Raw genomic sequence first — 20,227 nt, forward strand, 5'->3', positions numbered from 1 at the left:
CAGAGCAAAAGATCAAGAAAGCATTTCTTGAGATGTCTTTGGTGCAAAAAGGTGCTTTTATTAAAGCATGTGGACAGAACCCGTGGGCAGAAAGAGCTGCACTGGGGTTGTGACAGGTGACTCATTATATACTTTCAAGTTGGGAGGGGGTTAAGGGGTAGCATAAGTCTCTGAGGAATTTTGGAAGCAAGGTTTCCAGGACCTTGAGGGACCTAGCTGTTGTTAGGAAAAGGACCTTTAGGGCACCTGGGTGGCTCAGTCCGTTAGGTGCCTGCCTTCAACTCAGGTCATGATCTCAGGGTCCTGGGATCAAGCCCCACATCTGTCTCCATGCTCTGCAGGGAGCTGCTTCTCCCTCTCCCTCTGCCCCTCCCCCCTGCTCATGCTCTCGCGCATGCTCTCTCTCTATCTCAAATAAATAAAATCTTTTTTTATTTTTATTATTTTAAGATTTTATTTGTTTATTTGAGAGAGTGAGAGCAAGAGAGCACAAGCACACACAGAGGGAGAGGGAGAGAGAGAAGCAGATGCCCAGCTGAGCAGGGACCCCGATGCAGGGCTCGATCCCAGGACCCTGGGATCATGACCTGAGCCAAAGGTAGATGTCCAACCAACTGAGCCACCCAGGTGCCCCAATAAATAAAATCTTTTTTAAAAAAGGAAAAGTTTAGGGCACCTGGGTGGCTCAGTCGTTAAGCGTCTGCCTTCGGCTCAGGTCATGATCCCAGGGTCCTGGGATGGAGCCCTGCATCCTTCTCCCTGCTCAGCGGGAAGCCTGCTTCTCCCTCTGCCTCTCCCCCTGCTTGTGTTCCCTCTCTCGCTGTGTCTATCTCTGTCAAATAAATAAATAAAATATTTTTAAAAATAAATAAGGAAAATTTTATTTTATTTATTTTATTACTTGTTTAGTAAAAACTCAGTCGTGAGACCCTTCAGATGTATATGAGAGGACCATATGCTTAGAGGATGATTGCTAACATATATCTTGGAGGGGAGCAGAGATAAAGGAGACTTACAGGATCCTGGAGGTCAGGATAGTGTTAATGTTAACGATAATGATAATGTTTTGACCTTAGCAAGTATTTTTTTTTTAAAGATTTTTTATTTATTTATTTGACAGAGAGAGACACAGTGAGAGAGGGAACACAAGCAGGGGGAGTGGGAGAGGGAGAAGCAGGCTTCCCTGCGGAGCAGGGAGCCCGATGTGGGGCTCGATCCCAGGACCCTGGGATCATGACCTGAGCTGAAGGCAGACGCTTAACGACTGAGCCACCCAGGCGCCCCTTGACCTTAGCAAGTATTAACACCGAGGCAGTTGAGCTCCTAGAGGAAGGTCCCTCTGCCTGTCTCAAGGACTTATTAATGGGCTGTAAGTATAAGGAAATTCAATTTTTTCTTTTGCCTTTGTTCTCCACATCACTGAGCACTTTTTTTTTTTTTAAGATTTTATTTATTTATTTGAGAGAGAGAGAATGAGAGAGTGAGTACATGAGATGGGGGAGGGTCAGAGGGAGAAGCAGACTCCCTGCCGAGCAGGGAGTCCGATGCGGGACTCGATCCAGGCACTCCAGGATCATGACCTGAGCTGAAGGCAGTCGCTTAACCAACTGAGCCACACAGGCGCCCACTGAGCACTTTTCATACGCCTGTTGGTCATCTGTATGTCTTCTTTGGAAAAATATCTGTTCAGATCCTCTGCCCATTTTTTAATTGGGTTTTTAAAAATCATTGAGTTGTAGGAGTTCTTTATATATTTTGGATATTAACCCCTTACTGGACATATGATTTGCAAATATCTCCTCCTGTCCCTTAGTTTGCCTTTGCATTTTGATGACGGTTTCCTTTGCTGTGCAGTTTGATGTAGTCCAATTTGTTTATTTTTGCTTTTGTTTCTCTTGCCTTTGGAGTTAGACCCACAAACACATCTCTAAGACCACTGTCAAGAGCCTACCACTTATGTTTTCTTCTAGGAGTTTTATGGCTTCAGGTCTTACATTCAAATCTTTAATAGTCCATTTTGAGTTAATTTTTCTGTATGGTGTAAGATCGTGGTTTAGTTTCATTATTCTACATGTGGCCGTCCAGTTTTCCCAGCACCATTGATTGAAGAGACTTTCCTTTCTCCAATGGATGTTCTTGGCTCCTTTTTCATAAATGAACTGTTTGTATATGTGTAGGTTTATTTCTGGGCTCTCAATTCTGTTCCATTGATCTGTGTGTCTATTTTTATGCCAACACCATACTGTTTAGATTACTATAGCTTTGTAGTATAATTTGAAATCAAGGAGTATGATACCTCTAGCTTTTTTTTTTTTTCAAGATTGCTTTGAGCATTACATAATGATAAAAGGGCCAATTTAGCAAGAAGATATAACATTTATAAATATTATACACCTAAATATATATATATAATGTATATATATATACATAAACCTGACACAGAAACACCAAAATAGGGGCACCTGGGTGGCTCAGTTAGTTGAGCGCCCAGCTCTTGGTTTCTGCTCAGGTCACGATCTCGGCATTGTGAGAACGAGCCCCGTGTCAGGTTCCGTGTTCAGTGCAGAGTATCCTTGGGGTTCTCTCCCTTTCTCTCCCTCCCCCTCTGTCCCTCTCCTCACTCTCACCCTCTCTCTCTCTCTCAAATAAATAAATAAAATCCTAGAAAAAAATAACCACCAAAATATATAAAACAGATATTAACAGACCTAAAGGGAGAAGTCATCAGTGATACAGTAGTAGGGGACTTTAACACCCCACTTGCATCATGGGATAGGTCATCCCGACAGAAAACCAATAAGGAAACAGTGGCCTTAAATGACACATTAGACCAGATGGACTTAACATATATTTACAGAACATTCCAGATCACATGTTAGGTCACAAAGCAAGTCTCCATAAATTCAAGATTGAAATCACATCAAGCATCTCTTCCAACCACCACTGTATGAAACTAGAAATCAATTACAAGAAGACGACTGGGAAAACCACAAAAATGTGGAGATTCAACAGGATGTTGCCGAACAACCAATAGGTCATCAAATAAATCAAAGGAGAGAAAAAAATTACCTAGAGACAAATGAAAATAGAAACACAACATACCAAAATCTATGGGATGCAGCCAAAGGGGTTCTAAGAAGGAAGTTCATAGCAATATGGGCTCTCCCCAAAAAAGCAAACAAACAAAAAAATCACAAATAAATAATCTAACTTAACACCTAAAGAACTAGAAAAAGAAGAACAAACAAAGCCTAAAATTAGTAGGAGGAAGGAAATCATAAGGATCAGAGTGGAAATAAATGACTAGAGACTAGAAAGACAATAGAAAAGATCAATGAAATGAAGAGCTGGTTCCTTAAAAAGATAAACAACATTTACCAACTTTTGGCTTGACCAACCAAGAAACAGGGGGAGTTAGTGTTTCATGGGGACAGAGTTTCAGTTTGACATGAGGAGAAAGTTCTATGGAGGGAGTCTGGTGATGACCGCACAATAATGTGAATGTGCTTAATGCCACTGAACTGTGCACTTAAACATGGTTAAAATGGATGTTATTTATATTTTATTCCAAATTAAGAGGAAAAAAGTTCTAGAGTCTTCAAGTGTCAGATTCCTAGAATTTCGGGGATTTTAGGGACAGTAACCTTCAAGCGTGTCCCTCTGAGCATACTCTGGGCTCTGACCAAGGCCGGCAGCCTTGTCCACGGCACCCTCTCTCAGTGCGCTGGCCAGACCCTGGCAGAAGCTCTGGTTGGACCACACTGGGTATGTCCATTATGGGCTTGTCGCAACAAGGGAGACACACACCATGGGACAAGAAGGGGCTTGTTTGTATTGGGTTCAAGGAAGGATAGTTTTGCTCGGGATTGGCCCCAAACAGGAAGGGGGGCGAAATGACTCTCTGATTGGGCATCTTGATATTTATCTAGGAGACAGGAGGAATGGGGTGAGGCTGCAGCTGTAACTGTGATAAGTGACAGTTGTTCCTGGTAGCCAGGAAGGGGGACTTTGGGCCATTTTTGTGGTTTGTAAGGTGTTCTTGTTTTTCTCTGTGCTCAGACATGATTATGAAAAGGTCTTTTTTGGATGCCTGGGTGGCTCAGTCGGTTAAGCGTCTGCCTTCAGCTCAGGTCATGATCCCAGGGTCCTGGGGCCACATCCCACGTCAGGCTCCCTGCTCAGCGGGGCGTCTGCTTCTCCCTCTCCCTCTGCCCTTCCCCCTACTCATACTCTCTCTCTCTCTCAAATAAATAAATAAAATCTTAAAAAAAAAAGAAAAGGTCTTTTTTTTCCATTTTTTATTTTGAAATGATTAAAGACCCACAAGAAGTTGCAAAAATAGTACAGAGTGGTTCCCTGTACTGATCACGAAGCTACCATGAAAAATAACATCTTATATAACTTCAGTACATTTCAAAACCAGAAAATGTTGACAAAATAAATTATATATATATAATATATAATATATATATACATGTACACATACATCATATATATATATGGTATATATATGGTGTTTGCATGTTGTATTAAGTAAAAACATGGCAAAAAAATAAAGGCACATTACAATTATGTTTAATGACCAGCGTTTTGTATCTCTTTCTTATTTAGAAATGAAATTCTTTTCCCATTGCTGCCACATCAGATGACCACACACTTAGCAGCTGAAATTTCTTATCTCGGACTTTCTGTGGGTCCAGAGTCCAGGTGCAGCATAGCTTAACTGGGGTTTGTGCTCAGGGTCTGACAGTGCCAAAGTCAAGGTGAAATTCAGTGGTATTTAATACAACTATCACCTCTGTTTAGTTCTAGAATATTCCCATCCCCCCAAAAGGAGACCCCGTCCCCATGAGCAGGCACTCCCCTGCCCACTTCCCCGGCCCCTGGCAGCCACCAATCTGCTTTCTGTCTCTACGTATTTGCCTGTTCTGGACATTTCATATACATGGGATCCTACAACGTGTGGCCTTTTGAGCCTGGCTTCTCTCACTCAGCACGATGTGTTCAATGTTCTTCCACATCATAGCGTGTGTCTGAGCTTCATTCCTTCTTATGGCTGAAGAATATTCCACTGTATGGATGAACCACGTTTTGTTCATCCATTCATCTGTTGATGGGCATCTGGTTTGTTTCCATCTTTGGAAGATTGTTTGCAGTGCTGTTATAAACACATATGGACAGGTTTTTGTGTCTTTTAGCCATTTTTGTCCCATTTGCTGGTGTGGACGCTCTGAGAACATGCACAGAAAGACAATGGTATTTCCATTAAATCGGCTTTAAAGTAAAAGGAGAAAAAAGAAAGAAGTGAGGGGAGTCATCTTCAGACCTGACATTTCCACTGTCAAAGGATCTTTAGGATCCTTAGGGGAGAAGTTTCAGTGGAGGAAAATCCATTTGGCACATGCACGCACACACACACAAAACAGAGTTACTACACTCAGTTTAAGACATTAATTTGGGTCCTTGACAACCTCATCAAGCCCTAGATTGCAGAGCCAGCACTTATTACAGACACCCTGAGGTCTGAAACAAACAAAAGTGGTGTCCCCTGTGTTTGGCCAAATGCTCTATTTAGACAGATGCAACAAATGATCTCTTTGTGACAGTTTTTTTTTTCTTTCTGTTTCTAGATCCCTGTCCAATGAAAGTCCCCACAGTGGCCACTGCAATTATAAATTGCATTCCAAATTGTCCCCGGTGGGGACAGTACTGGCAGAGAGAGCCATGTCCGAGTTAGCCTGATGGAAAAGTGAAAGACACGGGTGCTTGGCCCGGAAGAGGGTCAGCTTTTGATGGAGAAGGAATAGCTCCTGTGCAACCTTGGGTCTCCGGGACTTTGCTAGAGGCCGGCCGACACCCATCAGAGGCCGGATGCACCCCCTGGCTCCAGGCAGATGGAGCTAAAAAAGCAGTTTTCGGAGACACACAGATAGGATCAATTGGAGGAGATGACCTTTTAGGGTTTTCTCTTTTCTCTTTTCCCTTTAAGATTCCGGAATGGTGAAAAGTTTGTCCAAAGGATGTCGATTTGAGGAGACCTTCCGAACACCTCAGCCAGCAGCGCTGAGTCAAGGGTGACTTACTGGGCCTCGGCCTCTCCTCTCTCAACGGACCTTTCCTCTCACGGACTCACAACCCTCAAGGCACTTGTCCTGAGGGAATGGTGGTCCCCTGAAGTATGTTCACTTCCAGACCCCCAGAACCTCAACTGTGACCCTACTTGGAAATAGGGCCTCTTATGTGTGATTAAGGTAAAGGTCTCAAGATGAGATCATCCTGGATTTAGGGTGGGCCCTAAATCCAATGACAAGTGTCTTTATAAGAGACACAAGAGAAGGCTAGGAGAAGAAGGAAGCAGGGATTGATCACAAGCTGAGGACACCTGGGTCTACCAGAAGGTGGAAAAGGCAAGGAAAGATGCTTCCCAAGAGCCCTTGGAGGGTCCCAGGTGGGGGCAGTGAGGGTCTTGGCGGACCTCCATCCCTATTGACTCCCTTCAGCCAAAACCACCAGAAACACACCTGTAGTCAAAGGTGGGTGTATTGGCTTCTTGCAGTGAGGCTCCGTGGAACATCCCGGAAAGAGAGTAGTAAGAAGGGCTTGTTATGAAACTGGGGTTTATGTTAGGTGACTTGAGGGGGGGCTCAAGGAAGTGGGGACAATTCTCTCCTTATTTTGACACTTTTTTTTTTTTAAAGATTTTATTCATTTATTTGACAGAGAGAGAGAGAGAACAAGTAGGCAGAGAGGCAGGCAGAGGGAGAGGGAGAAGCAGGCTCCCCGCTGAGCAGGGAGCCCGATGCAGGGCTCGATCCCAGGACCCCAGGATCATGACCTGAGCCGAAGGCAGTGGCTTAACCGACTGAGCCACCCAGGCACCCCTATTTTGACACTTTTTAGCTAGGAGTCAGGGGAACCAGGTGGGGCCAACGCTGTGATTAGTGGGAAGAAGATGTTACTCATATTAGCCAGGGGACAGATGGGGAGGTTTGGCCCTTTTTGTGGTTTGGATCATGACTTTGTTCTGGTCTGTGGTCAGATCAACCAGAGGGTTCTTGTTTTTGTCTTGCTCCATGCTGGCCGGACCAGTCTTTTCTGACAATCTGTGGGATTATATTCAACAGGAGAACACCATGGCTTAACTGTGGACACTAGGCCAATTCCCAGATGACCAAGGTCACAGTCGGCTTTCTTCTTTCTCACTTTACCCTCAACACCCAGCCTTTGCACGTGCTATTCCTTCTGCCCAGAATACCTTTCTCTTCCTTTCTTCACCCAACTCTGCTTAAGCGTCACCCCCTCTGAGAAGGCCTCTTTGATCACCCAGCCTGCTGGCTTCCATAACCCACTCCCAACATGGGGAATAGCTCCTGACTATGGTTAGGATCATGATTTTTTTGTGTGACTTCCTGACTGTGAGCTCCAGAAGACCAGGGACCATGTCTGTCTAACTTGTCACTGTATTCCTAGCACAAGCTCGAAATGGACACTCAATACTTAATTGAGAATGTAAGCATCTAAGAGATATAGAATGTCACAATGATAGAAGCCAAGAATCCCCAGGCCTGGGAGCCACACCCTGTAGGAAGGGTGCCTGGTTGGTGACAAAAGTCACCTTCCAGAAGATTTAGCTTGTTCTGGAATGATTCACTTGACCTACACCTCTGAGTTATGTCAATATGAAGTAAGAGGCTTCCTGCCCCCAGGAAAGTGTGACAAGCCAGTCTCTTTTTAAAATGTTTATTATTTTTGGGATGCCTGGGTGGCTCAGTCATTGGGCGTCTGCCTTCGGCTCAGGTCATGATCCCAGGATCCTGGGATCGAGCCCCGCATCGGGCTCTCTGCTCCGCGGGAAGCCTGCTTCTCCCTCTCCCACTCCCCCTGCTTGTGTTCCTTCTCTTGCCGTGTCTCTCTCTGTCAAATAAAGAAATAAAATCTTTAAAAATAAAATACAATAAAATATTTATTATTTTTTTAAACCTGGCTCTTTACCAGTGGAAGGTTCAGTAGGTGTTGGCTTTGCCACTCCAAACATCCCACACCCTGATAATGAACAATATCAAGCTGACCCTCGAACAACATGGGTTTTTAACTGCATGGGCCCACTTATACAAGGATTTTTTTTCAATAAATGCAGTACAGTTCTGGGGTACCAGGCTGCCTCAGTTGGTAGAGCATGCAATTCTTTTTTTTCTTAATTTGTCAGAGAGAGAGCAAGAGAGCACAAAGCAGGGGGAGCTGCAGGCAGAGAGGGAGAAGCAGACTCCCCGCTGAGCAGGGAGCCCGATGTGGGATTCGATCCCAGGACCCTAGGATCATGACCCAAGCCGAAGGCAGACACTTAACGACTGAGCCACCCAGGCATCCCTCTACCTTATGATTTTTTAAAAATTTTTTTTCTTTTTAAAAATTTTTTTAAAGATTTTATTTATTTGAGAAAGAGAGACGGAGAGAGAGAGTGAGTGGGGGGCAGAGAGAGAGGAGGGAAGCAGGCTCCTCACTGAGCAGGGAGCCCGTGACGCGGGGCTTGACCCCAGGACACTGGGATCATGACCTGAGCTGAAGGCAGATGCTTAACGACTGAGCCACCCAGGCGCCCCTAATTTTCTTAATAATGTTTTCTTTTCCCTAGCGTATTTTATTGTAAGAATACATTATGTAATACATATAACATGCAAAATATATGTTAATCAATTGATTGTTACTGGTAATGCTTCAGGTCAATAATAGATTATTAGTAATTAAGTTTCTGGGGATTCAGAAGTTATAGGCAAATTTTTGACTGCATGGAGGTCGGTGCACCTAAACCCTGCGTTGTTCAAGGGTCAGTTGTACCTGTTTTATGCTTAGCCTCTTCTTCTTGGTGAAATATTTTTTAAGATTTTATTTATTTATTTGAGAGAGAGTGAGAGATAGAAACAGAGAGAGCATCAGCAGGGGGAGGGGCAGAGGGAGAAGCAGGCTTCCCCCTGAGCAGGCAGCCCGATGCCAGGCTCGATCCCAGGACCCTAGGATCATGACTTGAGCCGAAGGCAGACGCTTAATGGACCGAGCCACCCAGGTGCCCCTTCTTCTTGGTGATAAACACCATTCCAGCTACATGGGTTCCATCCTCCAGACATCACAGACATGGGAGAGGCAGAAAATAAACAGGGCAACAAATGAATAAAGCAAGTTGCTACTATGACAGAAATACAAAAAGAAAAAAGTCTGGGGTTGGAGTACCAACTAATTGCGGAAGTCAGGGAGGTCTTTCTCAGGAAGGGGTATTTGGGTCAAGGCCTGAAGGAAGTGAAAGAGCTGGTTATTGGAAAAGCTGGGGACAGAGGGAACAGCACTGGCAAACCCCCTGAAACAGGATCATGCCTGGCAATTAGGAGAAAGGAGGCTGGTGTGGCTAGAGCTGAGGAGAATGGGGAACAGGAGAGGGATGAGATGGGGAGCTATAAGGAGTCTTGCAGGACAGTGGGAACCCACCAGGCTTTAGAGCAGAGAGGTCCCAGCAGTGTCACTGGGGTTGCCTTTCGGAGACTGTGGTCAACTCATCCTGCTTGAACTGCCCCTGATCTAAAACCTTCTTCTCTCCCCACAGCCTGGTCCATTGTAACCACCCTCAGACCCCTAGTACTACCATTTTTACAGATGAGGACACTATGCCTCAGTAAATGAAGAAACTCTATAAAGTGTAGGTGCCTCGGACAATTTGGCCCCCCAAACCTAATTATTGAATAAAATAAGCAAGGTGTGTTTGGAGGGAGTGGATGAGAGTGGAGCAATTCAGCAGGGACTGGCTAGGAATCTGAGCTGCTTGCGGTTGCATTTTGGCTAAATTCAGTTCCCAGTGTCTCTAAGCCCATTTCCCCACCTGAACGGGGTGGAGTGTGTTAATTTCTCTGCCCCTTTCTCCTGCCCCCTCCCTCCCCAGCTTCGCAGGAGGAAAGCTGAGAGTGTGGACAAAGCGCTAAGCGACAGTAAAGGTTTGCGAGGATTCCCCTGGGCTTGGCCGCTCTAGACTCCGCGCGTGGACCGCGGGCTCTGGCGCGCCCTGGTGGCCGGGCAACTCCTGCCTGATGCCGCCAGACCACGTGTGACGTGGAGGCGGCCATATTTCATCCGGGCAATGGCCATCTTGGTAAAGGCAACATTCTAAGATTGTAGTTTTTACCCTCCCCTCATAGTTTGCCAATATCTGAAGTGAGACAAAGGGGTGGAGCCTTACAAAATATCCTCTTCTCGAAGAGGAAAAGAAATGGCCGATAACCTGGGCTTGGGTTGGAGGCCAGGGCAGCAGTTCCCTTACCAAGAGGGCGACAGCGCCGGACGTAATCAGCACGCGCCTCCGGGAGCTCGGCGCGCAGGCCCCGCGGTGGCGTCACGGATTCGCGACCGGGCCAGCGCGGGGGGAAGGAGGTAGGAGCGGCCGCGGCGCGGGCGGAGCCGGGGTGCGGGGAGGGGGGGAGGGGCGGGGGGGCGCGGCGGGGCGGCTTGGCCTGAGAGCACCCCCCTCCGCTCCGCGGAGGGCTGGAGGCGGGGCGCTTAGAGACAGGGGCACTTTCGTCGCCCAGTCCAGAGGGCTCTCGCGGGGGGCTGTGCCCATTTCCCAGAGCGAGCGACTGAGACCCGGAGGAATTGCGTCCTGTTCGAGGCCGGCCAGCTCCGGTCCTGCCTCTGAGCACCTTCCAGGCTTGGGGGTAACAGAGCTGGGTACGGACGCCCCCCAGTATCTTGCAGTGGAGTGGGGTCAGGGCTGGGGAGAGGGACTACGGGCAGGGAGAGCTCAGAAAGGGTAGCGGGAGGGATTCTGGGAAGAGACTGTGTTGAACTTCCATCTTCTATTCTCTCTTGTACTTTTACATCCAGTCAACCACGTGGGTCTTGATTCCCTCCTAAATGCACACCCCTGCCCGTCCAGCGCCACTCCCCGGATCCCTGCCAGAGCTCCCTACTTATCTCACCGCTCCAGTTCCACCTCCTCACCAACCCCAGGGCTCTTAACCCGCAGATCTGCGCCTCCCGGTTCTAACGCCCTCCGCATCTTCTCATCACCGTGGAATACGGATCCCCGCTTCCCAGCCTGCCTCCCTCACACTCCTGGGGCCTCGGAGCTCCTCACACTTTTAGGCCTTTTCTTAGATATCTCCTCCGGGAAGCCCTTTGACACCCCTCAGCCCCCAGGCTGGGTCAGAAAACCCCCCTAGGCTTCCCCAGCGCCCTGCAAGTCCCCATCACAGTTCTCATGGCAAATTGTCGCCCTTATTGTCTGTCTCCCAGCCAGCCTGGCAGTCAGATCGGTGCTGCCTCTTTTCCCCAGCGTCCCACACATATTAGGTGCTCAGTGCATGTTTACTGAGTGACAAAAGTGTGTGTGAATAAGTATTTACCACACGGAGAAGAAAATCTGTCTGTGTTAGTCAGCTCGGGCTGCCATTAAAAAAATACCACAGACTGGGTGGCTTAAACAACAGAAATGTACTTGCTCACGGCTAGGAAGTCTAAGATCAAAGTGCCAGCCAGTTTGGTTCCTGGTGCAGGCACTCTTCCTGACTTGCGGAGAGAGCAAGCTTTGGTGTCTTTTGCTCTTACAGGGACACCAGCCCCATTCCATTAGGGCCCCACCCTTATGACTTCACTTAATCTCTATCACCTCCTCACTGGCCCTGTCTCCAAAGACAGTCACACTGAGCTTTAGGGTTTCAACATACTAATATTGAGAGAACATCAACATTTCGTCCTGGCCTGAAGAGAGGATCAAAATTGTCCTGTCAGGTTTTGGGATGGAGTTGGAGGTCTTGAGCAGCGTGACCAGGGAGGAGAGGATGCTGGGGCAGAGTCCCTGTGAGTGGGCAGGATTTTTGCAGGAGGAGGGAATGGCGGAGGGTGCATCAGGTGAGGGTGCAGCAAGAGCAAAGCCTCAGAGGCTGGAGAGGGAGGTGAGTGGGAAGAACAGTGAGAAGCTGAGCTTGGACACAACCCAGAGTGTGAAGTAAATATTGAGGGAACTCTGGAAATAGACGCTTGTTCATTCATTTGCTCAGAACATTTATTGAGCCCCTACTGTACAGGGCACCGGGGACACAGCAGGGACCATGCTATTCCTTGCCCTCACAGAGCTCCCAGCCTGCCGAGAAAGACGGACATTTGTCAAATAATCTTATTAATGAACATAAAATAGCAACCCAAACAAAGTGCCTCAGAGAGAATTTTGTGGTCTGAGAGAGGGCGTCTCAGGGGAGGCTTCCTGGAGGCAGAAACACCTGAGCTAGGCCCTGAAATTTAAATAAGAGTTAACTGGGTAAAAAGAGGAGTGAAGAGCAGCCAGCCAGGTGGAGGGCACAGCAAGTGCAAAGGCCCTGAGGCAAGAACCTGCTTGGGATGTTTGAAAAATGGCGGGGAGGCTGGTGTGGCTGCCACCCACAAGGGAGTGGAAGATGGGGGGAGAGTAGGGTGGGGAGTTTCCTAATCTGTAACTTGGACAGTGACTCCCAGTTCTTGGCACTCCCCTGGGGAATCCAGGGTGGGGGTGTTCTGTTGAGTACATTGTAGACGCTCAGTAATGAATGCTTGATTTAGGGGCCAAGGAGCAGCTGGGGGAAGTGCAGGATCAGGCTAGCATACCCCCTGTGGCAGCTCATGCATCCTGTGCGAGGAGGAACTGGAACCAACTGTCTCAGCTCAGGGGGAGCACTTTGGCTGTGATTGCAGTCAGTATTCAACCCTGAGTCTTCTGGGGCCACTGATCTCCCCCACTTTGCCCTGCTCTGCCCCATGGGGCTCTCTCCTCAGTCTCAGCCTGGGCCAAGGGGCCACCCCTTGATGTTAAGTGGGGGGCCTCAGTGGTCTCAGAATCCTGATCTGCACTGATGTTCCCCCAGGGGCCAGCTGGGACCCTCGGGTGGGGCAGTGGTTAGGAGCACAGAGTTGGGATTGAGGGTCTGCCGCAGGGTCGTTGCATATCCTCTGCCGTCTGCCCGGAAGTCCCATCCCTTCATCCTCAGGGCTGCCTCTCACCCATCCTTCAGATCTCAGCTCTGCTGCCACACACCAGCATTGGGAGAATTCACTCAGACGCTGTGTATAAAGCACTGAGCCCAGTGTGCACAACCACTGCAAATGGGAGCTGATGTTAGAATTTCCAGCGGGGCTGTGAGGTGGGAGCCCCCGCCCCACAAGCCACACAGTTAGGAGGCTGGAATGGGGTGGCCTGGTGGTCCTGAGTCAGAGTGACCCCCGTATTCTCTCCCCTTCATTTTTGGATGCTGGGCCTATTTCCCCAAGGGGACTGAGCTGGAGATGTTCAGGGGGGACAAACAACCCAGGAGTGGGGGACATCAGCCCATTTCCCAGATGAGGAAAACTGAGGCCCAGAGAGCTGAAGGCATGTGCCTAGGCCGCACAGCCTTCCCTTCCTCACCTGGAAGGCAGGCTTTGGAAGTGAGACCCTAGGCTTAGCGCTGTGCGGTCTGGCCAGGTACCTTGACTTCCCCACCTCAGAGAGGGAACAAGGGCAGTCCCCACATTTAGAGCTTTGGAGGCATTCTATGGAGTTGGTCCACATGAAGGTGTTAGTGGAGGGAGGGTGGTGTCTGCCATTTGTGTGCATCGCTTTCCCAGCACCCAGCGTGGGACTCGCTCGGACCAGGGGCCTGCTGGACCGCAGCTGTCCAGCTGTGCGAGCCTGGGCTGGGTCATCGGGAGCAGCTCACGGCAGCTGCTTACCCAGGGTGAGGAGGACTTGGCCTCAGGGCTCTGGGCCCTGGGGACTGAGGCCTCATAAGTGGCAGCATTAAAGGGGCCACACACAGACTGGCCCCCAGGGGGCCACAGAGGCATGACTGTAAGAGCCAAAAAGTGGAAACAACCCAGATGTCCTTCAGTGGTGGATAGATAAACAAAATGTGGTCAATTTGTACAGCGGAATATTACTCAGCCATAAAAAGGAATGAAGCCCTGCCGTGCTAAAAAACACAGATGAACCTCGAAAACATCACACTGAGTGAAAGAAGCCAGACACAAAAGGCCACAGAGTGTATCATATTCCATGTATATGAAACGTCCAGAAGAGGCAAATCCATAGAGACAGAAAGCAGATGAGTGGTTGTCAGGGGCTGGGCGGGGGGGCGGGGAGGGTGTGTGACTGCTAGTGGGCGTGGGGTTTCCTTTTGGGGGGATGGGAATGTATTCTGGAACTAGATAGAGGGGATGGTTGCACAACATTGTGAATGTTCTAAATGCCACCAAATTGTGCACGTTAAAAGGGTTCATTTTTTGTTGTGTGCATTTCACGTCAATAAATTTTTTTCAAAAAGGAGATCACAAAGTCTCAAGCCCTCGTTTTACAAACAAGGCCTTTGAGACTCCAAGGGGATCCTGACTGCAAGTGTGAGTCTGGGGGTACCAAGGGTGGCTGCTTCCCCCCCCCCGCTTACTGGTCCCTGCCCTCCCACAGCCTGCTGAGGGATGCCCAAGAAGTTCCAGGGTGAGAACACCAAGTCGGCAGCGGCCCGGGCACGGAGGGCTGAGGCCAAGGCAGCAGCTGATGCCAGGAAGCAGAAGGAGCTGGAGGATGCCTACTGGAAGGATGAGGACAAACACGTCATGAGGAAGGAACAGCGCAAGGTGGGTGGCTCCCAGGCTCCTGCATCTGTGGTCTTCTGGAACCCCCTGGGGCTTTGGCTTGAAGGGTGAGGAGGCACGGGACATGGAGCAAGGGCAAGGAGGGAGGTGGAGGCAGAGGCTCGTGCAATGGCCCTGGGGTGGCCAGAACTTGGCATGTTCAGGGAATGGCAAGGCAGCCACTTCCCTGTGTGGGCTTATTTCTCTCCTTCATGTAATGTCAGGGTTGGGCTAGACTGGCACTTCTCACCGTGGGGTGATTCTGCACTCAGCAGGCACTTGGCACATGTGGAGACATTTTGGATTGTCACAACTAGTGGGTGGAAAGTGCTGCTGGCATCATGGTGGGTGGAGGCCAGGCATGCTGCTCAACACACTTCAGGGTACAGGATGGCCCCATAGTAACGAATGAGCCAGCCCCAGGCGTCAGCAGTGCCAAGGCTGAGGAATGCTGCAATCGGTCCCCCATATCCACCCTGCTGGCCACAGGGCTCGCCGGCTCTTCCAAGTGTGTATAAAAACACAGAAGAGTGCGTCTGTCCCCTGATAGGCCCCATTGTCACGCACACAGTGGGTACGAATTGGTGTCTGGGGAGTGGGTCAGGGCTGGTACTGACTGGTACTGCGGGTCCAGTAGGTGGCACCAGAGACCCATTTATAGCTGTCGCTCCTGGTCCCCTGGGCTGGTCAGAGGTTCTTGCCCAGACTAACAGTGGGAGAAAGTAGCAGGGGTGACATGCCATCCCTGCTTGCCCAATTCCTGGCATGCCTGGGCACTTTTGTGAGTTTTTCCCATCGTCTTCCTGTGCGGGACTGGATCCTACCTTGTTTTTAGTTGGACATTGGTCACCGGTTCCCTCCCCACATCCTGTGCTGCATTGGGTCCACGGAGGTCTTTCAGTTTTCTTTTTGACTATCAGTATTTTGACAACGTAGGAAAGTTGAAAACCCAAAAGAAAAAACAATGTCTGCCAAAGAGCCATTATGCAGAGAGAAAAGCCAGAGAGGTCGGGCCCTCTGCTCAGCAGGGAGTCTGTTTCTCCCTCTGCCCCTCCCCCTGCTCATGCACACGTGCCCTCTTTCTCTTTGTCAAATAAATAAATAATACAATTTATATAAAATAAATAAAATTTATTTATTTGACAGAGAGAGAGCACAAGCAGGGGGAGCGGGAGAAGCAGGCTCCCCACTGAGCAGGGAGCCTGATGCAGGTCTCAATCCCAGGACCCCAGGATCCTGATCCAAGCCAAAGGCAGACGTTTAACCAACTGAGTCACCCAGGCACCCTTAAAATAAAATCTTTAAAGCCTCTAACTCTTGATCTCAGCTCAGGTCTTGATCTCAGGGTTGTGAGTTCAAGCCCCGCGTTGAGGGCATGGAGCCTACTTAAAAAAAAACAAAACAAAAAGGAGGAAAAAAATCTTAAAAAGAAAGAAAGAAAAGAAAAAAGCAAATCCATGCTCACTCCAAAACGCTAAAAAATAACACACCTCTTCTCCCCACATGACACCAAAGACCTTTCTCACCCAGTGGCCTACCCCAAAGCCCATGTCTTGAGCTAAATAGAGGCCCACAGCCATATTTCTCCTGGTCTCCAGGCATCAGCCACGGATGGGGCTGTACTTCATCGCCCCACCTGGAAGTCAGCATTTCATTTCCACTTGTTCCATATTAAGCAACTTGGCGATGAGCACCTGTCTGGGTTCCATGTCAGTTATTTATGAGACTCATTTCTTATGGCTCTGGAATATTCTGCAAAGTGGACTTACCGTCTCCCATCACCAGAAACTGCCAATTGCTAATTGCTCTTTTTTAAAAACTGCAAGTGACTTTTTCAAAAAATTTTGCTGAATGTCAGAGTATAAATGCTCATGTTCCCTCCTCAGTCCCATGTCCCTAGAGACTAATGGCCACAAGCCGCATGTCTTTCCTGAGTTATTGGAACCTTTTGGAATTCATGCATTCATTCAGCATCCTTTTACTAAGCACCTACTGGGCACTGGGCCTGGGGCCAGAAGGCAGCTGTTCAAAACCCAGGCCAGGGCCTGCCTCCAGGACAAACCACATAGTCAGAAGAGAGAAACAGGGACTTGTGGAACACAGGAAAAAGCCATGGGGTGGAGGAGCCTGATAGGGAGCCAGGAACTCCGGAGGCGCCAGAGTTAGCCAGGGAAGGAGGCTGCATTGGTGTACCAGGAGAGAGCAGCCGGTGCCAAGGCCAAGGCAGGGCTGAATGAACATGGGCTGTATGAGCACCATGTGGGGGTAAGGGGCCTTGGGAGGACATTACGTCTGACTGATGATTAAACTGAGGATCAAAGCACAATGGCCCTGCCTGAGGTGCCTGAACACAGGTGTGGGAGCCCTTCACCTTTAACCTGTCTCCCACTTTCCTGCTGGGCAGGCAGGGTAGAGGTCAGAGGCCCAGGGGGTATCCTCAGGCACATGGAATCGTCTTCTGGAACACTTAGTCCCACTATAGGAGTGTCACAGAGGGCACTGAAGGAGCGGGGACCATCCCCAAGGCATGGGAGTCAGATGGCAGAGTTGCAGGCAGAGGGTAGGCAAGTGGGGGTGCATGGGCTGCAGGGCCCTGTGGGGGTGTGGGTGGGAGATGGCAGAATGTTCCAAGCCTATGGCTGCCCTGCATTATAAATGAACCAGAACATGGCTCTGCCCCCTAGAGTGGTGGAAGGGCAGCAACCCAGGGCAAGTCCTGTAGGCCAGATGGCATCAGGGTCTCCTTGGGGAGCAAAGGTGGGACCAGTCCCTTGTGACACTTGGCTGGGGACACTGCCCCTAAGGGCAGAACCCCTGCTCCAGCCAGCAAATGTGTTCAGACCCTCCCTGGCTCCTGTTGACTTTGGAATCCAATACAAACCCCTCCCCACCTCTCCTCCTTCCACATTTTCCCCTCCCTACTCCAGCCACACCAGCCTCTAGGAGGTTCCTACATCATGGCCTTTGCACCTGCATTCCCACCACTAAGGACTTTCCTGTCCTCCACTTCTCGTCCGGGCTGGCTCCTCCTCCGGCCCAGGTGTCACTTTTCCTTCGAGAGCCACCCACCCACCTGCCGTGGCCAGGGTTCCCTGTTGTTCCCATAGTCGTATAGGCTGGGAACCCTCAGGTAATCCCATGGTGCCCCAGCTGTGTCCCCTGTGCCTAGCACAGGGTCTAGCACGCAGCAGGGCCTTGGTCCACCCGTGCCAGTGGTGGGGTCCACTCCTGATCACCCCCTCCCCCCAGGAGGAGAAGGAGAAGCGGCGCCTGGAGCAGCTGGAGCGCAAGAAGGAGACCCAGCGTCTGCTGGAGGAGGAGGACTCCAAGCTCAAGGGCGGCAAGGCCCCCCGCGTGACTGTGCCCAACAAGGTCACCCGGGCCCAGATTGAGGAGACGCTCCGCCGAGACCACCAGCACAAAGAAGCCCCGGACACAGGTGGGGCTGCGGCCCACTCTTGAGCTGCCTTTTTACCCAGTAAAGGACAGGCTGACCCTGGCTGAGTCTAGAGCCCCTTCTTCAGCCCCAGAGAAGCTGCCTGGGCTGTGTGGTGAAGCATGGGTGGTGAAGAAGTGGCCTGGCAGACCTGGCTTTGAGCACGGAGAGCATGGGCACACACACGCGTGTATTTACTTGCTCTGCACCTGACCTGGGCCTGTGCCCCATGGGGTCCTCAGGGCATTAATGAGGCGCCTTGAGGCTGAGACAGTAGCCATGAGTGGGGCACCTCCTGTGTGCCCGGTTGCAGGAAAGTCAGGAGGGCAGCGTGGCCTGGGCAGGGGGCTGGGAGGGCAAGAGGGCTCCCCCATCCTTCTTTGCCTGCCTGCCTCCTCTTCTCTCTCTCTCTTCCCCCGTTGGGTCTCTGTCATCTCTCTGGAACTCTGCATCCCTGCTTATCTCTCTCTGTCTCTGTGTATGTCTCTGTCACCTGGCTGCCTCCCACCCCCAGCCGAGAAAGCCAAGAGCCACTTGGAGGTGCCGCTGGAGGAGAATGTGAACCGCCGCGTGCTGGAGGAGGGCAGCGTGGAAGCGCGCACCATTGAGGATGCCATCGCGGTGCTCAGGTGACGGGCGGGGCTCGAGCACGGGGGCGGGGCTATGCGTCTGGGGGCGGGGTCGCCCCATAGACCCGCCCCCTAACGCCACCGTCCTCCCCTAGCGTGGCAGAAGAGGCTGCGGACCGGCACCCAGAGCGCCGCATGCGGGCGGCCTTCACTGCCTTTGAGGAGGCGCAGCTGCCGCGGCTCAAGCAAGAAAACCCCAATATGCGGCTGTCGCAGCTGAAGCAGCTGCTCAAGAAGGAGTGGCTGCGGTCGCCAGACAACCCCATGAACCAGCGGGCCGTGCCCTTCAATGCCCCCAAGTGAGCCCAGAACTGGGGGAGCCGCCCCACAGGCGGTCAGGGTCGTGACGTCACACGCCCTCCTGCTGGGTCAGCTACGTGGGTTACAGAGAGGTCTGGGGCTGAGGCAAGTGTCCTGGGGGCTACGTGGCATCGTAGGCCATGCCTCCCGCTGTAGAGTCCCTGCTTCGAGTGACGCCCACCACCCCCTTCCTGCGCCCGTGGAGCCCTGGGGCTGATGCCCAATAAAGGCAGTCGGTGAGGCAGAGTGTGCACTTGAAGTCTCTGTGGGTGGTGGGGAGAGGAGGGCTGGAATGCCGGGGAATGCAGGGGGTCACAGCCAGAGAAGATCAGGGCCCCGCAACTGCCCTCCTGTCGCAGCAAGCCAACTGAGACGTGTGCCTGGCTCTTATGGCATCCCCACCTAGCTGGGCCACTTGTCCATGAAGGGACCTGTACCACCACTTCCGGAAGCCTTGCTGGCCTGCTGCAAGAGGACTGCTCAGAGAGGTTGAGGCACTGGCTCCGGGTCACAGAGCACTTCAGGGCAGAACCAGAGGCAAGCTAGAGGTGATGTAGTTAGCATCCTGAGATTCTGGTTCAGAGTCAGCAGCCAGGTCACATACTGTGCTTGGGGGTCAGGAAATGCTGGCTGCTCTGGTGTTATTCCAACATGAGAGGCATCCTGGGCAGGCTTCCCGGTGGAGGATTTTTCAGAGCGGGCCTGAGTGGGAGATGAGTCAGATTCCATCTCATAGGCAGGCAAGGGCTTGGAGGCTGGAGCATGAAGGTGGATCTGGGTAGGAATAAGTGTCCCATCAGAGGCCGCATGTTTGGGAAGGGCTGGGTAAGATCTGCACCTGGTTCTGGCTTCCTAGAGCTTAGTTGGCCTTGGAGAGTTGGCAAAAGAGGGGGGGCAGCAGCCAGATGGGCCCACATGTGTTAGGCAGGGTCTCAGTGTTTACCAGGTCACTGCTATGGCTCCCACCCAAACAATACCCTCCCTGCACCCACAAGGCTGCCCTTGTGGTCTCTGGTCCCCATTCCCCCCAACTGTGTGGTGTCAGAGCTGGGCCAGAGGGGGCCGTGACAGTTTCATGGAGGGAGGGCCTTGAAGAATGCATAGGAATTCGCTACACAGACAGGGACAGAAAAGGCTGAAGGAACCACCTATGCAAAGGCCTGGAGGTTATATATCTCCTGTTCAAGGGAGGGGTGCCATTAATAATTGGTTCAGCTAAAATGCAGAATGGAAGGTGCCTGAAACGACG

At 50.7% G+C, this 20,227-nt stretch overlaps 1 protein-coding gene across 2 annotated transcripts; it reads left to right on the top strand.

Annotated features, from left to right (window-relative positions):
* Positions 1-10,219: 10,219 nt before the first annotated feature.
* Positions 10,220-19,231, top strand: CCDC124 (coiled-coil domain containing 124). 2 transcript variants are annotated; one of them, XM_032412172.1, is made up of 5 exons: positions 10,220-10,410; positions 14,447-14,616; positions 17,863-18,052; positions 18,564-18,678; positions 18,774-19,231. In XM_032412172.1, the coding sequence occupies exons 2-5, from the start codon at positions 14,458-14,460 to the stop codon at positions 18,979-18,981; spliced, it is 672 nt and encodes a 223-aa protein (XP_032268063.1). In that variant the 5' UTR covers positions 10,220-10,410; positions 14,447-14,457; the 3' UTR covers positions 18,982-19,231. The 2 variants fall into 2 exon arrangements, with proteins under 2 accessions (XP_032268063.1, XP_032268064.1); XM_032412173.1 differs by lacking the exon at positions 10,220-10,410 and adding an exon at positions 10,564-10,704.
* The last annotated feature ends 996 nt before the right edge of the window (positions 19,232-20,227 follow it).

This window comes from Phoca vitulina, unplaced genomic scaffold (genome assembly GCF_004348235.1).
Source record: "Phoca vitulina isolate PV1807 unplaced genomic scaffold, GSC_HSeal_1.0 scaffold13, whole genome shotgun sequence".
Taxonomy (NCBI): Eukaryota; Metazoa; Chordata; class Mammalia; order Carnivora; family Phocidae; genus Phoca; species Phoca vitulina.